This window comes from Ictidomys tridecemlineatus, chromosome 1 (assembly GCF_052094955.1).
Source record: "Ictidomys tridecemlineatus isolate mIctTri1 chromosome 1, mIctTri1.hap1, whole genome shotgun sequence".
NCBI lineage: Eukaryota > Metazoa > Chordata > Mammalia > Rodentia > Sciuridae > Ictidomys > Ictidomys tridecemlineatus.
The window spans coordinates 92054302-92074958 of record NC_135477.1 but is presented as its reverse complement, the minus strand read 5'-3'; the positions used below and the strand labels follow the sequence as shown (position 1 = coordinate 92074958).

At 34.4% G+C, this 20657-nt stretch overlaps 1 protein-coding gene across 4 annotated transcripts in view; it reads right to left on the bottom strand.

Moving 5' to 3' along the window:
* LOC101958037 (V-type proton ATPase subunit S1-like protein) overlaps window positions 1-20657 on the bottom strand; it is a 42532-nt gene that overhangs the window by 6863 nt on the left and 15012 nt on the right. For all 4 annotated transcript variants that reach the window (XM_040272026.2, XM_040272028.2, XM_040272029.2 and 1 more), the window contains exons 4-8: window positions 15634-15674; window positions 15307-15368; window positions 14389-14621; window positions 8600-8650; window positions 6051-6291 (exon numbers count right to left, since the gene is read on the bottom strand). In XM_040272026.2, the coding sequence (XP_040127960.2) occupies window positions 6051-6291; window positions 8600-8650; window positions 14389-14621; window positions 15307-15368; window positions 15634-15674 (628 nt within the window). The remainder of the gene's footprint in view (window positions 1-6050; window positions 6292-8599; window positions 8651-14388; window positions 14622-15306; window positions 15369-15633; window positions 15675-20657) is intronic.

Sequence of the window (20657 nt, the reverse complement as noted above, 5' to 3'; positions counted from 1 at the left end):
ATTTTTAAGAATATTCTAGGGACTGGGTTTGCAGCTCAGTGGTAGAGCACTTGGCTAGCATGTATGAGGCACTGGGTTTGATTCTCAGCACCGCATACAAATAAATGAATAAAATAAAGGTCCATTGACATTTACAAATCATTTAAACAAAGAATATTCTAGTTCATGAAATCAATTTCCATGCATGTATATGAGTTTGTCAGGATAAACCCAACAACTACTATGTATAACTATAAGAACTAATAAAAAAAATTTTAAAAAATTGGGGAAAATAGAGGAAAAAAAGAATATTCCATTTCATGGAAAACCACAACTGCTATGGTGTCTCTGAAATTCGAAACATGTTAAACTGTATGGGCGTAATTTTTCCAAAGATTTCAAGTCTGCCTTTGATTCGACTGACAGGAAGTAGACAAGAAGAGTCTTTCAAGAGAAGACATCATGACTCTTGATGAGGTAAAATAAAAATACACTTGTAGGGCTTATGGTTTACCTAGTGCTGCCTTAACTTGTTTAATACTCACAAGAGTCTATGAGCAAGTTACTATTTTACTAGTACTTTATGATGAGGAAACAGGAAAATCAAGTAACTTGCTCAGAGTTCCACAATGCTAAGTGTTGTAAAGGTATACTTCAACTCCAGGCAGTCTGGTTTTAGACTCAGATTCATTTATGACTCAGTTGCTCCTTGTGTGCTCCATCTCTTCTTCCTGTTGTCACTACCTCTCCCTCTTTTGTCAATTGTACAGTAGTCCTCTCTTATTATCCACAAGGCATATGTTCAAGATCCCCAGTGGATGCCTAAAACCACAGATCATACTAAACCCTGTATAGTTGGCCCTGCATTTCCATAGGTTCTACATTTGTGGATTCAACTAGTGCAGATCAAAAATATTTCTTTAAATTGGATGTTCATTTTTGTTCTTTTTACTTTTCCCTAAATAATACAGTATAATGACTATTTGCATAGGATTTATATTGCATTAGGTATTGTAAGTAATCTACAGGTATTTTAAAGTGTGTAGGAGGAGATTATACACAAATACCATGCCATTTTTTATATAAGGGACTTGAGAGTCTGTGAATTTTGGTATCAGGCCAGGACTATGGAATTAATCCCCATAGATAATAAGCAGATATATACTATGTTTTTTCATATATATATATACATATATATATACATATATATATATACCTATGATAAAGTTTAACAAATAAATTAGGAATAGTAAGATATTAGCAATAATAGCTAATAAAAGAACAACAATAATAATATACTATAATAAAAGTTGTTTAAAACTTATAAATTACGTATTTCTGGAATTTTCCATTTAATATTTTCAGACTGTAGCTAATTATAGGTAATTGAACCACAGAAAATGAAACCCTGGACAACTTACAGACTGTACCATACAGACTTGTTGCCATTTTTTGGAAGAACTGAATACTAATTCCTCCTTGCATCCTGTCCAGAGAATAGGGGGGAAATAAAGCATTTTCATATGAGTAAATAAAGTAGTTTAATTACTTGGAACTAGGAAAGGTTCAAATTGATTACAGCTCTGCTATTTAAATACTGCTGTCAAAATGAAAGAAACAAAACTAAGGACCAACTTCTTTTAAAAAAAGAGCAATAACTGGAAAGCAGCCTGTTTGGCTGTATTATAGAGTCTAACCCTACACAACATCACCTCATTCAGTCACTTGTTTTTTAAAAGGTACATCAAAAAATTGAATGATCTATGAGTGTTTCACAAAGAATTCATTTTTTATGGGCATTTTAAATGGGCATTTTAGTATTTTCTTATGCCAAAATTATTATAGCCATTTATCATGCCAGAGTCTTTAGGGACCTTGTTCACCAATTGTCTGTATTCTAGACTGAAACCCAAATTGATTCTGAAGAAGGTTCCTGGCCTGGCTTCAGGCATCCCCTGCCCACACCTCTGATGCATAGTGGCCTTATTCTCAGAACAGTGCCTGAAGAGTGGAGTTCCTCAATGACAAAAGATGACCTCAATTGACTCTGCAACTCCAGCCAAAGGAAATGCTCTCAGGCTGACTGCCACTTAATTCTTAATGGGATTTGGTCAAGGACAGCAAGTATGGGAATGTCTGAAGTATGTGGTTCATCCATTTCCTGGACTAGACATTAAAAATGTTGTATGGAACCCAAAGGTGAGCTTTGTTTGACCCTGAGTTCTGAATCTCCTGAAAATTTCCAGTAAGTCCAAATATCTAGTGTCTGTTGAAAAGTCAGAAGATCCAGCAACCCTGGTCCTGTATTTACTTTAAAGCACACATCAGCTAAAGTTGAATTTTAAAATGTTCCTTGTGAATCTGGCTACACAGACACACCCAGTTCACTTCACTCATTTACCCACTGAGTCTTTGATGTCTGCTGCACCATTCTATACAGTCACCCTCATATTCAGGGGGCCCATGTGGGGATCAAAATATTCTGGAACTGTGGATCAAAAATATTCTGGTGGGGGCGTGGGGTTGTAGCTCAGTGGCTCAAGTAAAGCACTTGCGTAGTACATGTGAGGCACTAGGTTTGATTCTCAGCACCACAAAAAAAAAATTAATAAAATAAAGTTAAAAAAATACTCTGGGAAAAACAGTTGTACTGAACATGTACAGACTTTTTTCTTGTCATTACAATCCACACAATACAGTTATTTATGTAGCATTTTTATTGCATTGGGTATTATAAATATTTTAGAGATAACTGAGAGCATATGTAAGGTGGTATATAAGTTATATGCAAATACTAGAAAATTTTAAATAAGGGAATGGAATTTTGCATGGAATTTTGTACCTATGGCAGGGGGTGGCAGCTCCAGAATCAATCCCCTGTGGATACTGAGGGACAACTACACTTTATTCTTAGAATAGACTAGACCAGAATGTCTGCACTTATGGAAAGCAGCCTTTTATTAACATAACTCAGCTACCACTACCACAGCATCTTTTCCCTGGCTTGAGCTTGCATTTAAGCTACAGGTGTTTTCACAAGGTGCTGTGTAAGGATATTGTTGAGGACATCCACATTGCACAACATTGGGGAAGATGTACTTCTCACAGGCAAATTTTCAGTAGTCACAGGGACTCAGTAGTTATGTAAAAGAATACTTATTTCTTATACTAGCTACTCCAAAGTTTTTAAGTTAAATTACTATGCCACATCCAGCCAGTGCAGATAGATGGTCCTGCGGTTTTATGAACCAACTTCCCCAGAGGCTTCTAACTAACCTTCCTTTTTATTCCCCACACCATTTTTTTTCTATTTTGCCTTTTAACTGTAAAACATAAATAACATAAAATTCCTGGGGCTGGATATAGTTCGGCAGCATACCGTTTGCCTTGCATTCACAAAGCCCTGAGTTCAATACCCTGGTCCCCTCCACCAAAAAAAAGAAAATCCTATTTTTTGGTGTTCAGTTAGTGGCACTGAGTGCATTCATATTGCTGAGTACCACCACTGTCTCCAGAGCTCTTTTCATCTTACCACACTAATTAAACACTTATTAAACACTATTCTCTGTTCTCCTTCTGTCAGCCCCCAGCAACCATTATTCTACTTCCTGTCTCTCAATTTGACCACCCAAGCCAAGCATGATGGCACATGCCTATAATCCCAGTGACTCAGGAAGCTGAGGCAGGAGGATCATGAGTTCAAAGCCATTCTCAGCAAAAGCAAAGTACTAAGCAACCGAGTAAGACTCTGTCTCTAAATAAAAATACAAAACAGGGCTGGAGATATGGCTCAGTGGTCAAGTGCCCCTGAGTTCCATCCCTGGTACAAAAAAAAAAAAATTGACCACCCAAGATACCTCATATGAATGGAATTATATAATATTTGTCCTCTTGTATCTGATTTATTTCATTTAGCATAATAACTTCAAGGTTCACCCATGCTATAGCATATATCCAAATTTCCTTCCTTTTTAAGGGTGAATTTTCATTGTATATTGTACATGCTAGATTTTGTTTACCCACTTATCCATTGGTAGACACCTTTTGGCTTTTTTGACTAATGCTGCTATGAATATAGGTGCACAGTTATCTATTCAATTCCCTACTTTCCATTCTTTGTGATATATACCCAGAAGTAGAATTACTGGATCACTTGGTAACTCTATGCTTAATTTTTTGAGAAACTGCCATATTGTTTTCCATAGCATTAACAGCATTTTACATTCTCATTATCAATGCACAAGGATTCCCATTTCTCCACCTCTTTGCCAATACTCCTTACCAGTGTGTGTGTGTGTGTGTGTGTGTGTGTGTGTGTGTGTGTGTATGAATGTATGTGTGGTTGTTGTTGTTAAAGAAAAATCATCTAAGGTATGGAATGGAGTAGGATAGAATATTTCCTCTCCCTGTGGCCTATCCTAATTTGTGTGATGTGGTTTGCCTATATGTACATTTTTTGTAATATTTCTGTAAGTCACCTTAAGCTATTCCTGAAACAAGGCAGATGTATAAGTCAATTCCTCTGTTCTTATTAATTCATATTATATACAATTTATTTCTTGTTTTGTTTTGTACTGGGAATTGAACTCCGGGGCACTTAGCCACTGAGCCACATTCCCAGCCCTTTTTAAAAACATATTTTATTTAGAGACAGGACCTTGCTAAGTTGCTAAACCTGGTTTTAAACTTGCAATCCTCCTGCCTCAGTCTTCTGAGCTGCTGGGATTACAGGCATGAGCCACTGTGCCTGGATTTCTTCCTTGTTTTTATTATTACCTCCTCAGATTCCTGCACATTTTAAAGAGCAAGACAGAAATATTTATAACATATATAAACATTTCAAACATATATGTGTCACACACACACACACACACACCCCACACACACACACACACATATATATATATGAAACATCCTTGGACCAGTCTAGAATTTGAATTCTGCCTTTACTATTTACTAACTATATCACTGAAAAAAGTATCAGATCTTTAGTCACTTCATTTGAAAAACAGGGATAATAACCACTATCCTATAGCATTGAGATATATTTTGACAATAAAGTATGTAGAATAACTACAACAGTGCAACACAAGAGAAAACTCACAAGTTGCATTGTTAATCTATGTCTGACATGGTCCTGGGTGTTTCACACACATTAAGCCATGTATTCTTTCCATTCATAAAGATAGGCCAGAAATTGAGAGAGGTTAAATACCTTATCCAGGTGGCTGAGTAGTATGTTAAATCAAGTCTACTTAACTCCAGAATGCAAGCTCCTTCCCTTCCCCAGCTGCCTCTCATCACACTACACCCTCCACACAGCCTGGAAGGGTGATGGGGGCCATATACATACATATAAATATCCACATATCCATATGGAAAAGTTTGGAAAGTGCCCTTAAAGGGGACATGCAAAGCCCTGCCTGCTAGTTCAGCAAGTTGGAAGAACAAGCTAAGCTCTTTTTGCAGGTAAACAAGAGAGAGGAACTTGGCAGAATGTCTGTCAGCCTTAGATGATTCTGATGGTGAAAAGAGACTTCTCACACTCCCCTGCCTTTCCCCAAACACTTCCAAGATCTTTGGGATATTTTTGACTCCCTGTTGGCGATTCCATTCCTACACTAACTGCCAACATTGTCACTCACACTACAATGTACTTCTTATCAGCCCTGATAGAATCACTGCTACACTCCCTGAAGGAAATAAAATAATTATCCAACAAAGCCTCTCCCCAGAAGGGCCTCTCAGTCCTGGAAGTGTCAGTCACTGGGCTTCACACCACAGCTCCACAGGGGTTTAGATTGCTGGCATTCCTCACTGATAATTATTAGTGACTAGATAAACCTGAAATAAAAGCAAGTCCTGGGTAGAGACTTGGAGGCCACAGGGAGAGGAAATATTCTATTCTACTCCATTCCATACCTTAGAAGATTTTTCTTTAATTATCTTAATTATTTTAAAGGTATGAACTTCTCTCTTCTTCTTAAATATCTTTTGTTTCAGGTGTTTTCAATATTGCATTTATTCGACACCAAAAACACAGGTATCCTGAGCATGTTTTAGTTTATTACCTGAAAATCAATGAAGGTGACTTCCCACAAGCTTGACATGTCATTTGTGTCACTAGGCAACAAGAGAGCATCATGCTGCTGCAGGCTGCTGACACGTTGGCAGTGGTAGGAATAACTTGATGGAGCATAGATGCCAGTTACATTAAAAGTTGCTTGGACTGAATTGTTGAAAATAATCTCAACTCGGTGCAAAGTAAACCAACTCTGGCTGGACAATTTGTTGTAAGTGGTAAGGAAGAATCTGAAAATGATTATACATCAGTATTACCCACTGTACTTCCACATTTACCAAAGCAGGACACAGTATATGAACGGTACAACAGTGCCCTCTTTTGTTAGGTGGCGGAGCTGACCTGGGGAGTGGCTTCACCTTAGTTTCAAACAAGTTTCCTCTAAGTAGGTGAGAAAGAAAACAACTGACAGACGAGCCAAAAGTGAACAATACAAATCTCTACAAAAGAATACAAAGCTTTTCTTTCTCAGAATCAGTGCTCAAGTATGTGTTCATTATGGCAAGAAATTTGAGAAAAAAAGTGTAAGTGGACATCAACATGGAATTAAATTGTGACTTAAAAGAACAGTAATAGCTCTCTTACTACTGGTTAATCATGCTTCTGTGTTATTTATGTGTATTTTATTTAATCTTTACTATAACACTATGAGGTAGTACCATTATCCTCATTTGACAAATGTGGAGTCTATGACCGAGAGGGGTAAAATAAACTTGTGCAAGATCAGAGAGCATGTCTTGGAGTTGGGCTTCAAATCCTATCTCAGACCAGCCCTTTACTTTTAATCTTTCTGAAATGGAATATTCTCCAGCTATGAAAAATTTATATTGTTCATATGTCATGATCATTTGTTTTTATTTTAAAAAAATGGGTGACTGCATAGAAAAAAAAGAAGTCTGGAAGGATAGGGATCAAAATATTAGTAGTGATTAAAAATGGTATTGGATTATTAGTTATAATTTTCTTTCATTACATAGCTGAATGTTTTCTGGCTCTTCTATTTTCCGTGGCTTTTCTTTCTTATTTACTTTGTGAGCTTCTTCAGAAGCACAGCATGAAATAAGTTGTGAATATATTAAAAGTATACAGGAAAATCAGTTATCAAAATATGTAAGGTGGAAGAAAGAGAAATTAAAGAGGAAAGAAAGGCTACCAAAATGAGTGCACTATTAAGGAAGTTTCCACTGTGGACAAGAAGGGCTTAATGCCCAGGGGGAAGCTGGAAGCCAGGATAAAAACATGCCTCTAAATGATCTCAGCCAATGGAGAGAAAGATGGGTATTCATATATTTCTTAGACTTGGGATGGGAGAGAGTGGGCTGCTTTGGCCAGAGAGAGTGGTAGTTGAAAGTTGAGCAGGTGAAGTTTAATGCTCTAAAGTAGAAAGGCCCTATAGACAGGGTATTGACAGCATATGCTAATACCTTTATTGTAAGTAATAGTAAAGCTATTTTCCACTTGGAAAAATTGCTATTACAGACCAAAAATATCCCCCCACTTCTATATCAGACAGATATAGTGTTGGTCACCTTACGGGATTCTATTTCCTTACAAAGTTTCTCTGAAAGGTGATGGCATATATTTTCTAAATTATGATCACTGAAGCACCAGTGTCCCATGATATGTTGGTAAGTGCTCTGTGGAAGAAAGCTTTCCAAAGTTATGATTAGGAAACAGTAGGTTAATCAAAGTTACAAGTACTTCCTTAAAAGCAAGTCTTCTCGGAAGTCTGACTTTCCAAGAAGAAGGCATGGTATGTAGTAATTCTCAAGCAGGTTTAACTACAAAATCCTTTTTCTGTAGAATCACAAATATTTTCACAAAATGGAAGCATTTTACAGGACACAGCTTTGGAAAGAGTAGTCTAGCACATCCTACTGATTTTCAAGTAATGTTGAAGACACATCTGCTTCTCTCCACTAAAACATTCCTACTATAGGAAAGGAAGCTCTACACTTTTATAAGATGAAAATGTAATGCCTTCAATTTCTCCCCACCCTCCAGAAGCAGTTTCTAACTGCTTGGATAAACTACTGTTGGTAGATGCATCCTTCTATACATAAATATAGAAATATGTAGGCCTTTGTTGGTTGTCTACTGGAGAATTCAGAGACTTGTTCATTGCAGATATAGAAGTGTGCATCATTATAAGGAACTACACAGATTAACTTCAAATCAGAGCCTCAGCCTTGGAAAGAGACAGAAGAAGGGAGGGAGGGAGGGAGAGAGAGAAAAAAAGAATTAGTTTAATGAAAACGACATCACATTCCAGCATTTCAGGTTCATGAATTCTTAAGTTCCTCTCTGATGAGTGGAGCATAGATGTTTCAACAGGAACTGTAGAAAACACTCTTACAGGATCCCATCACATATAGCCATTGACTTTTCAGTGTAGTTAGCTAGCTGTGGCATTTGAAGTATCACAGTGTTTGAAGTATCACATAAAAAGACTTTGAAATCCACATACAGAATGAATAAGTTTATAGAGCTAATCTGAAGTCCTGAAATTATAATATTCCAAAGTGGTAACCTACCTACCTCATATAAAAGCTTTGTAGATTTTCAGCATCACCAAACTTCAGAGACAACCTTAAAAAAGAGATGCAACACAGATCATCAAAACACGATGACCCTTATTTCACACTATACTCAAAAATTACCTCAGAATGGATCTAGACACAAATTTAATACTTAAAACTACAAAATGTATAAAAGAAATATATAAAAGCATTTATACAATCTTAGGAATATATGGTTTTTTGAAAATATACACAAATGAGACATAAAAGAAAAAATAATTTATACTTAATTAAAATGAAAAATTGGGGGGCTGCAGATGTAATTCCATGGCACAGTGTTTGCCTAGCATGTGTGAGGCCCTGTGTTCAATTCCTAGCACTATTTAAATAAACAAATAAGAAAAACCTTTGATCTTCAAATGACACTGTTAAGAAAACAAAATAGGCAAGACAGGAGAAAATAATCCCAACATATTCACATAAGGGACTTTATCCAGAATATAATAAACTCAACAACTCAATAAGAAGATAGCACCACTTAAAAATGGTCAGAAGACTTGAACAGGTACTTTATAAACAAAGATATACAATTAGTCAATGAGTATATGAAAAGATGCTCTTAGCATCATTCAACATTTGGAAAATATAAAACAAAAATCACAATAGAATACCAAAGTACAACAAACAGAATGACTAAAAGTTTTTTTTAAAAGGATTCAGGTTTTTAAGACCTATATTTGTTCATATTTTCCTGAAAGTAAACATGAAATTTCCTGGAGAAGAGACAGATTATTACTTATTCATGGGAATAAAAATATTGATTCCCCTTTTAACCCAATTTTTCCCTCTAGGCCACATGATGAGAACCAAATATCATCTTTTATATATTGATATTTATAGTAGAAGTAAAAAAGACCAAAATTATGAACCTGGGTTTTTACGTAAAAGAGAGAGACTTTCTGAGAGAGGAGGAGAAACATCTGTTCCCTTGGTATCAATAAATGCTCTTTGGGCAAAGAAGGGGGAAGATCCTAATACATGCCCTACAATCTAAGTGGAAGAATTCAAATTAGGGAGCAAATAGTTCAACATAAAGGAGACAAATGACTGCAGGTCTAATATCCACGGTACATAAATAAATGCCTCCAACAGGTAGATAAGACATGCTTCTTGGGGTTTCCAACTCCTGAAATGACTCTATGGTTCTAGTTTCATAAGATTTTAACATGTAAACACATTACTCTGAAGAGGCAAATCTCTTACTAATTTCAAGTCTTATTTTTTAACCAAGGTTCCAGTTAAACTCTTTCAGTAATATAAAAATGCAGAGACATGAATATTTTTCTCTATATCTTACACTGACTATACAAAGTATTGATCAGGATGTAAAACAACTGGAACTCTCATACAACACTGGTGGAAAGGTAAAAAGGGCAATCACTTAAAAAAAACAGTTTGGCAATTTCTGAAAAAGTTAAACACTCATATCATTTAGCCTATCTATTCTTAAATGTAATGACACCTAAAAGAAATGAAAATACATGTTGCCACTAATACTTGTACATGGATATTCATAGAAACCTTATTTGGCAAGCTATGTAAAAACTGTGGGGTGGGGACAAATTCCCATCAGGTGAATGGATAAATAAGTTGCAATGCATCTATACAGTGGAATGCTACTCAGCAATGGAAAGGAACCATTGATACAAGCAACAACATAAGATTATCCAAATCATTATGCTAAGTGAAATCAAACTGGCTAAAAAGTAGATATATATGACTATATCTATATAAAATTCTAGAAAATGCAAGCAAATCTTTAATGATAGAGGGCAGAACAATGATTTGTAGGAAGGTGGGTGTGGCTAGAGAGATGGATGGATTACAAAGAGGAACAAGGAAACTTTAGGTCCTTATGAAAGCATTTTATCTTGATTGTGGTGGTAGTTTTATGGGTGCACACATAGGTGGAAAATGACCATATGGTACACTTTAAATATGTGTAGTTTATTGTCTGCAGTTTATATCTCAAAAGGTTGAAAATGTAAGAATGGTTAAAAAAATAATTATACTAGAAAATGTAAGAAATTTAAATATACAAAGGATATTGCTACTATGTCATTAAAATATCTACAAGTTATAATACCTCAAAGTACACTGTAAAACAAAAAAGTAAAAGCAGGTATCTATAAAATATGCAATTGCAAACTTGAAAACTATCACCCATATACAATCTCAGTAATTCAGTCTCTCTAATCAAAAAATAGAAATATCAGTGATCAGATTGAAGTTCATCTTAATCCTATTTATGGGGAAAGGTAGAGTTATTAACAAAATAAACCATATATGTAAATTGATAATATTTTCCATTTTCTGACATCATAAACTCAGACACCTTAGATATACTCCTTTACAAACTCTTTATAAGCTTATTTATTTGGTAAAGCAAATATTCAACCGCCTCTTTCCCTGTATTTTGATAGTCGACAACAAATTACTGAAAGTACTTTGAAAAAAATGCATTTCTTTAATAGTATTTCATAAATCTAATTATTTATTCCAATAGAAATTTTCCTAGTTCTTCCATGGGACCAGAATGACTGGATTCCCATCAACTGGCTCTATAATGATGCACTAAACCTCAGAGAAAAGCCATTGTCAGCCCACCTAATCTCTGTCCCTGCCTCCTAATGAAGCAGCCTATTAGCCTCCAAGCTTCTGACCCTCCAAGAGTTCTTCTCTAGCAGTCCTGGTTTCAGCAGAATCTGGTTAACAATGTTCTGCTTTGAGTAAAGAACATGAGGTCTGTTTTCACAAAGCAAATTCAGCATTCATTAAGTGCTAGGTACTGTGGCATCAAAACCAAAAGGGATTTACAACCTAAAGCAAGAGTTGGGAAAAGGATCATTTTTTACTTTTTCAAGTCCCCTACTCTTACACATTTAAAACCGATTCTGAATTCATCAGACTATAACTGTCTAAATTCAAAATATACACAGATGCTGGGATTATGTTCTATTTACAGGGCTTTCACTATTTATAAAGACTTCCGTAGCAAATCTGTCTGCCAAATTTGCTTCTCCCTGAACATTTTGTTTCCAAGAGCTAGAACATGGTCATTTTTTTTTTTAATCCATGCTTTTGACCTTACATGGTTATGTCTTTGCTTGGGTTTATTCTCTCAGCAACTCCCGTTCCTGTTCTTTCATATAAAATTTCCTCACCAGCACACAAAGGCCTCTCATTCATTTAAGCAATTCACAGAAATCAACCACATTGTCTCAGTGGCTGGTTTTTGATTGTCTCACTTGCTGGGAAACTTGCCACACCCTCAGGTGAACACACTCACCTGAGGACTACCCCCAAAATTAATTTAAGCTTTCAAGTCCTCTCTACCAGGTAATTAGACACCAATTCACTCTTTTGAAGTTCAGAATACTGCTCATGTGAATAACATTTGACAAGTTCTCAAAATTCTTATGAATACATCTCAAATAAGACTTTCATAATCCTGTAAGATAGGGCCAAGGGGAAGGAATTAAAATGTCATTAAACACTTCATCTCCCGGTTCTGTTAAATACAAATTGTGAGTCTGCAATAAATTTTGAAACTCATTTGAACCTTGATTTCCTCACCTGGAACAGGGATGGTGGCCTGTGACTTAGAGGGATATTATGAGGAATAAGAGATAATGGGCTTGTTATGGCCTCTATACAGTGCCTGACCCATGTACATGTAAGACTTCTTGGTCACAATGAGTAGATATCATCACATCCATCTATTAGGTAGGAGTTTGGGGACATCAAAATGGCAGTGGAAGGGTGTAAGAAAGATGCCAATGGATGATGAACAATACAGGGAGATAAGTCATGTCTCTGTTTTTGATAAATAACATTACCATGACAACTCCCACCACTGAGGATTTATCACCATAATAATTCCTGCCACAGGTTTGGTATATTAAAATGACCAATGGGGATAAATTGGGTAGTATTCTAATTAGGTTTTCTAAAGTAACCAATAGGAGAAAATTGGACAATATTCTAATCAGCTATCATAAGGTAAACAATGGGAGCAAGTGGGGTGAAGTCTTTAATCTGCTTTGTATAGGAAAGAGAACTCCTCACAGCTCAGCGTATAAGACACTGATTTCCAGACACCAGGGCCTTGTGTTTCTCTTTCTTACTTGACCCACTCCATTCTACATTACAGAATGATACCCTCACTTTCAACTTTGCTTTTAATAAATCTGTACTTGGCCTGTTATTTGTGTGTGTTTTACTCATTTCTTTGTTCAGGACATCAAGGACTTAAACTCAACTGGACACCCTGATGATAACACATCTGATACACGAAAACCCTACAGGTCTTTTTGTAAAATCACAAAGTTCACTGGGAGAACTGGGTCTAGAAGTCAAATTTTTATTTTTTTTCCATCTGTAGGCTCCTAGTGGTCACTAAGGTCCCCAAAGCCCCGTGAAAAGTTGTGGTGTTCTGATTTTCCCTACAAAAACCTTATAGTCATAATAAATGCAATTTAGGTGGACCAGTCAACCAAGTTATCTCCAGGCAATCAGCCTCTCTCTGTGCAACTGACCACAAATAAAGAGCCCTGTAGGGAATAAATTAGAGCCTGAGGAAAAAGGTTCTGAGCTCTCAGCAGTGTTGGCATCTCTTTCATAGTCTATGACAGTCATGCTATAACAGGATAAACAGATATGGGATGATTTTGAATGTTTACACTTTCAATTCCCTAAATTTTTGTTAAGTTGGTCATTCTCAATCGCAAAATACTAATACTTATAATGTGACTTTTAAGTGTACATTAATATAATCCATTTTTATCCATCATCAAGAATTTTTAGATGAGGAATAAAAAGGTATTTTCAGCCAAACTATATAAAGTGTAAAAAGAACACACACACACACACACACACACAAATATATATATATATATGTCATGTTTTATACAAAGCATCCTATCCATCTGGACCAGACCAGAACACATGCAGAGACTCTTCCAAAAACATCCATTTTACCAGCAAATATTGAAAAAAAAAAGAGGTTTATAGAACACAAGTATAACGTATCAAATTCCCTCCCCCTGGACCAAAGCAAGTAATAGCAAAATTTCTTGCTTTGATGACTGAAAAGCAGAGAAAGACATTGGAAATTGATTTGTTCTTCAAGAGTGACATATATTTAATCAGCTTATCTCAAATTAAAACTAATTGTTCTCATCAGGTTGAAATGTCCTAAAGAGTTCTCTGAAATTTGGCCACTCAAAGGTACCCTTGCACATTTGCAAACAAACAGTGTTCCATAACTTCAGAATCCCCCCTGCAGTCAGACATTTGTCCTAGCTAAAGTGAATCTTCTCTGTTTAATCCACATATATAACTCGGCTTTGACATGTAATTTCTTCCATGGTGAGACAAAAGTAGTTTAATACCTAACATTTAGACTTAGACTAAGCCTGAAGTCCTTTTCTATTCTTTCCTCTTTTTTCAGAATGAGTTTGGAAACCCTCATTTTAAAAACCCTCGTTTTCCATAAAGTTCTTATGACAATTGTTTAAAAGGTCCACAAGGAAATTGCCAGGAAAAAAATTTTAAATATATAAAGTTAATTTCTGACTTGTTCTTTCATTTATATATTAAACACTTGCTCCCTTCCTCAAAGAATGTCAGGGTCATGTTCAAAGGAGTCCCCCTTTTTTTCTGAAATGACAAAAAAAAAAAAGGATTTTTATAGTTAACAGACTACAATACCCCTCAAGGATGCCTCAAGCAAATAGATCCACTTACGTGGCACTTTCCTCACTGCAGTTTGAGTTGCCAGTATCCACTACTGCCTTTTGATCAAATGTTTCATCTGTAAGGTCCAGCCAGGTCAGATTCTTAAATTTAATTGTTATTCTTTTGGCCCAGAAGAGAATGCAGGAAATTCCATCAATGGAGATATTAACAGGGTTATGATGGCTGAAGGCATTTCCATGTTCTTTTTCTAAATGTCCCTCTTTGCTCAGATTTTTAAAAGCCTAATTAACCAAATAAAATAAAATTTAAAAATAAACATGTCCGTGATACAAAAGTCTTCCTGGAAGTAAAAAGGCTAATTAATATCTTATAATGATAGACATATGTCAAACATTTATTAAAATCCATAAAATGTACAACACAAAGAGTGAACCAATTACTCCAATGCAAGTACAGATAAAAGAAAAATTAATTAAGAGGGAGCAACAAGGCAAGCTCAAGGATAATCAAAGACAAACTTCTAGAAGGGATATCAGTAGAGTATAGCAAGTGGATTAGCAGGTAAGAAGAGGGTAGGGAAAGGAAAGATACTGGGGAAGGAGGCTGAGAAAATTATATGCATGCACAAATATGACATGAATTCCACTATTATGTACAATTATAATGTACCAATAAAAAAGAAAGCACAAACCAACAAAAAATAAAAATGATACAAAAGGATAAAATGCTACTGTAATGATCCTGTCTGGAAAGCAATAAAAATAAAACTGAATATTGTAATAAAAATATAAGACAGCAAGTAAAATTAAGTATTTCAGGTTTTTCTAATTTATAAGAACACTATAATATACTCCTCAAGCAAAACTATGTTAAATATTAACAGAATTATTATTTATATTTTTACTATGTTGCTGTTTCAATTATTTAAAAGATAGATTACAATCTAATTTTCGGATAGACCCATACCTTCGTGATTGGCATTGTTGTGAAATTCTGGATTGGTTTCATATCTCCATTATTCTGTTGACCTGTCAAATAGAGATGTGAGTACCAAGGCTAAAGAATATCAATGTATGAATGTCATTGAATGACAATAATATGCTAAGCACTGTGAAATATATCAGACTTGAGTCTCCTTTGCCTCATAATTTAAAATATACTAGTTTAAGAAATTTTTCACATGGGGAATCTAGGTACGAGCAAACACCACTACTGATCAGGGAAGCCTGTAACAGAAAAAGCTGTTCTTTAACACCCTCCACCAAGGAATCACAGGGGCAATACAAGTCTTACCTTTCTTTATAACCACTTCTTTATTTGAAGATGTTTGAGAACTGAAATTGGAAAAAAAATTAAAATGCTAAGCAAGTACCTACAATTCAGATTACATGAAGCTTTCAGAAGTATATTTAAGTTATTATATTCCAGAGCCGAGGAGCAGAACCTCAGCTTGTCAGAACTGTTCATTTTCTAATGGTGAATTTCTGATATCAAAAGTAATATATATTCTTCAAACAAATATGTAGACAATTCAGAAAAAAATTAAAGAAAAAATTTAAAAATCAACCTTGATCCTTATTCATTGAATATTGTACAGAGCCCTCCATATGTCAAGCAGAGGTTGAACCAACAAAAAATAATAACAAAATAATAAAGCATAATAAAATATTTTATAGGGAAATTTTATACTACATTGAATTGCTAATAATTAAAGCCAAATATGCATTTCTTTTTTAAATCTATTTCTCCATCAGATTTTTATAACTTTATTTTATTTATTTTTTTAATGTGGTGCATCACACATGCTAGGCAAGTGCTCTATCACTGAGCCACAACCCCAGCCCTAAAATATGCAATTCTTTTAAAAAAAAATTTTTTAAATCAGTTACCAAAATGGTATTTTAAAAAATGATGAGAATAGAAATATGATATATATGTATGTGTGTGTGTATATATATATACTTTCAGTCTATACACACATAACAGACATACATACATATACATATTTACTTTTCATAAAACTTTAAAATAGATTTTTGTGAACATACTATTTTGGAGACTGTAATTTTTTAACATAAAATATATCACAAATAGTTACCCATGTTATATATTTTTCTGATTCAATTTTGAATTCAATGTGATATTACATCATGAAATCATTATCATAATATCTTTAACCTCATTCCCATTCTTTTTTTTTTTTTTTTTTTGGTACCAGAAATTGAACCCAAGGGCATTTAACCACTGAGTCATATCCCCAACCATTTTAATTTTTTATTTTGTAATAGGGATTCATTAAGTTGCTGAGGCTGAGGCTGCCTTTGAACTTGTGATCCTCCTGCCTTGGCCTCCTGAGTCACTGCCAAATTCCTATTATTTTTCTTTTTTTGTAGTTGTAGATGGACAGAATGCCTTTATTTTATTTATTTTTATGTAGTGCTAAGGATCGAACTCAGTTCCTCAAACATGCTAGGAAAGCACACTGCCACTGAGCTACAGCCCCAGCCCCAACCCCAAATTCCTATTCTTAATTATTTAAGTTGTGCTATGAATTGAGAGTCCCCCAAAATTTCATGCTGATTAAAGACTTGGTACCACAATGTCAGTATTATGAGGTGTCAGTATTGGGAGGTCAGGTATAATGGGAGATCTTTACGTTATTGAGGGTATGCAGTAGTTTTTACATGAACCCTTAACAGTTCTTGAGAAAAAGTTGTTACAAAAGGAGCACGCCTGGCCCCTCCTGCTCTCTCTGGTTCCTGGCTCAAGATGTGATCACTTGTTCCTGACACATGTTCCATCATTACCATTCACCATCCACCAGGGAGCCCTCACCAAAACTGAGTCAATACAGGGACCATGCTTCTAAACTTCTAAAATTGTGAGATAAAAAACCTCTTTTATTTTTCATTAGTAGCCTATGTCAGGTATTCCATTACAGTAATTAAAAGCTAATTCATATAAGTTGTTTCCAATTTTGGGGTAGTGTAAAAACACTGCTTTGTTATTGTGGATTATTTGTTCATATCCATGTGAAGCTCTTTAAGATAAATCCCTGAAGTGAAGTCATGAAGTTATAAACATTCATACATGTTTCATCATGAAATGTTTTATAAACAAAAATATTTTTAAAACCACCCTATCTGCCTGTTCCTATCATCTAGCTTTAGTAATTATCAAGTCATAACCCATTTCTCCCCTGTGATATTATTTTGAAGAAAATATCAGAAATTATATCATTTTGAAATCTATCTCTAAAAGATAAGGACTTCAAAAATAATAATAATATTACATCTATAAATATTGATAATTTTTTAACATTAAATATTTTCAGTGTTTAAATCTCCAAGTGGGTCATAAATGTTCTAAAGATTTTAAGTTTATTTATTGTACAGTTGAAGTTTTTCATAAGTTTTACCTATAGTATATGAGAATGTAGATCAAACTCTATGCTTAACATATCACTATCATGTAACCTGAACATTTTAATTATTAAAGAATATATAGTATATGTCATGATATGTATGCAAAAAATAATTATAGCCAAAGAGTACTAAAGCCATATCAAAGTAAAGTGTTTAGAATTAATCATGTGGCATCAATTACAAATTAAATGTACAATTCTCTTTGCAATATGATATTTATTATCTAAAAGAATTTCTGAAGATGACAAATTGGGGACAATTATGTCTACTAGATGCCTTAAATAAATTAATGCATGCATGCAATTATTCACTGATTTTATTCACTCATTTTGTGGAGCTATAATTTATGTACAGTTAACTATATATAACGTATACAAATCTATAAATTTTGGCACAGGCACATACTCATGACATCACTGCTACAATAAAGATACAGAATATTTATATCACTCATAAAAATATCCCCAAACATTTCTGCATTCAAGAGATGTTCCCTCCACCCTTAGCCCTAGGAACGTATACACAGGCTTTCTGTCCCTTTAGATTAGTTTGCATTTTCTAGAATTTTATATTAATAGAATCATATAACATATATTCTTTAGTGTTTGGCTTTTTTCAGTCTTAACATAATGACTTTTAAATCAGTGTATATTGTTGCATATATCGAGCATTCACTCCATTTTATTGCTAAGAAATATTTTATTGTTGATATACCACATTTTATTTGTCTTTGCATATATTGATGGGCATCTATCATATTTCTAATTTGGGACTACTTAAAGTAAAGATTTAAGAACTCTCTCATTTATAATATTTTGTGTGGAAAATGTTATTATTTATAGTAGGATTCTTGTTAGAGGAGTTAGCATGAATCAGTCCTCTGAGCCCATTCTAGGAGCACTAAGAAATTTAATTTCCTGAGTTAAACTCCAAATTCTATAATGCAAATTAAAATGTCACTAGATATATAAGAAAAACTAATATCCAGTCACTACTTCCTGGAGAGCTTCAAGCTTTCTAATAATATAATTTTATAATATATTAATCTTATAATAATATAAGACTATATTATAATAATATAACCACACAAATAGGTTTTTAAATGTTCCTTAATTTGAATTTTATTGAAATATCATATTTCATGATGCCAGATTACATACTCAATTTTTAAATATCTTAGTGAACAAAAACAGAAAATTGTAATGTTTTACCTAGGTAAGATAAAAATTGATCAGGTCAATTGGAAATATCTAGTTAGTAAGGAGGTTAGTAAATGTTTATTGAATAAAAGTATAGAGTGAATGAATGAGCTACAATATCATTGGTAGTACTGGATTGATACTCTGCACTGTTAATTAAATTTTTCCATGTGTTCACTAATGAAAGATTTCTGGTAGACAACACAAGCTCACTGTTGTTTCAATGATTCTGGTCTGAACATCCAATAATAATGGATATAATAATGCTGTTAGACTTTCTAAAACAAGCTGTAATCCAGATAGGCTTTACACACACCTCTAAGTCTGAATTAATGAGGTTTTACTGGAAACCATTATCTCAAGCCAAACAAAATAATGTACATTTTCCTATTACTATATAATCTCTGAACCACAGCAGAAACTATTTAAACCCTTTTCCAGTAAAAAGGATCTCTACAGCATTAGAAAGGTAATCAAGCATCTTAGATTTGTAGCTATGAGTGCTATATGCCTTCATGCAGGTGAATGTGACAATGAGGCAGCTCTACTGTGTTCCTTCTGAGAACAAAAGTCACACTCCCACCATGACTTACAGGCTCGAAGTCCTCAACCTGCCAACTGTACTTACCTCAGTTTACCTCTTCTCTTTTCTCTCTGCTCCAGCTACACTACCTTTCTTCAGGCCCCATGTTTCTTTCTTTCCTCATAAAAGCCTTAAAACATGCTGTTCTCTATCTGCAATGTTCTGCATCATCCTGTTATTTTCTACCTATTCTCCCAATCACAACTCAAATATCTGTTCCTCAGGAACATGGTCTCTAACTTCTCACACTAGTTCAGATATCATTTTATGTGCTCAGAGCTTCCCATATTTTTTCCTCACAAGACATTTCCATGTTTATTAATAATTACATTTATCACTTGATTAATGAGCATCTCTTCACTAGTCTTAGTCTATGAGGGCAGGGACTTTGCCTATTTTGGTCTTCACTAAAGACCCAGAGACTAGTATAGTGCCTAGCTAATGAAAAGTACAAAGTATTTTTAAAATGTATTACATGCAAGAACAACCAAACAAATTAATAAGCTCTGAAATCAAGGTGGACAATACAAGATCACACAGTTTCCTTTTGATTCCAGAATAAACCCAGCATGAGGAAGGAATATGAAAAGGAAGAATGGTGACATGCATTCTCTCTAAGCTTAAGGAAAGCTGTATCAAGCTCATCCTTCCTAAAGACTTTTAAATCTTGAATAGTATTTTGAGTTGAAAGATATTTTTTATTTCAGATCCATGATTTGAAAGAAAATTCATGAAACAGCAATCAAGAGATATCTGAGCTTTATAATGAATTAAAACCCCATATTAGACTTGAATGATAATTGATTTATACAATTTTTAATATCTAAAGCTTCTGCAGCTAAGATTATTTAAATCTGTTAACCTTGCCTTAAAAACAGAATAGGATTTTTATAATTCTCTTTTTTTTTACTTATAGATGGACATAATGCCTTTATTTTATTTTATTTTAATGTGGTGCTGAGGATCAAACCTAGTGCTTCATACGTGCTAGGCAAGCACTGAGCTACAACCCAGCCCGGGTTTTTATAATTCTTTTCCACTGTAGTACACAGATCAGTCATTTCTGTATAAACTTGGTGATGAAACATTATTAAACTAACCACCTAAGAA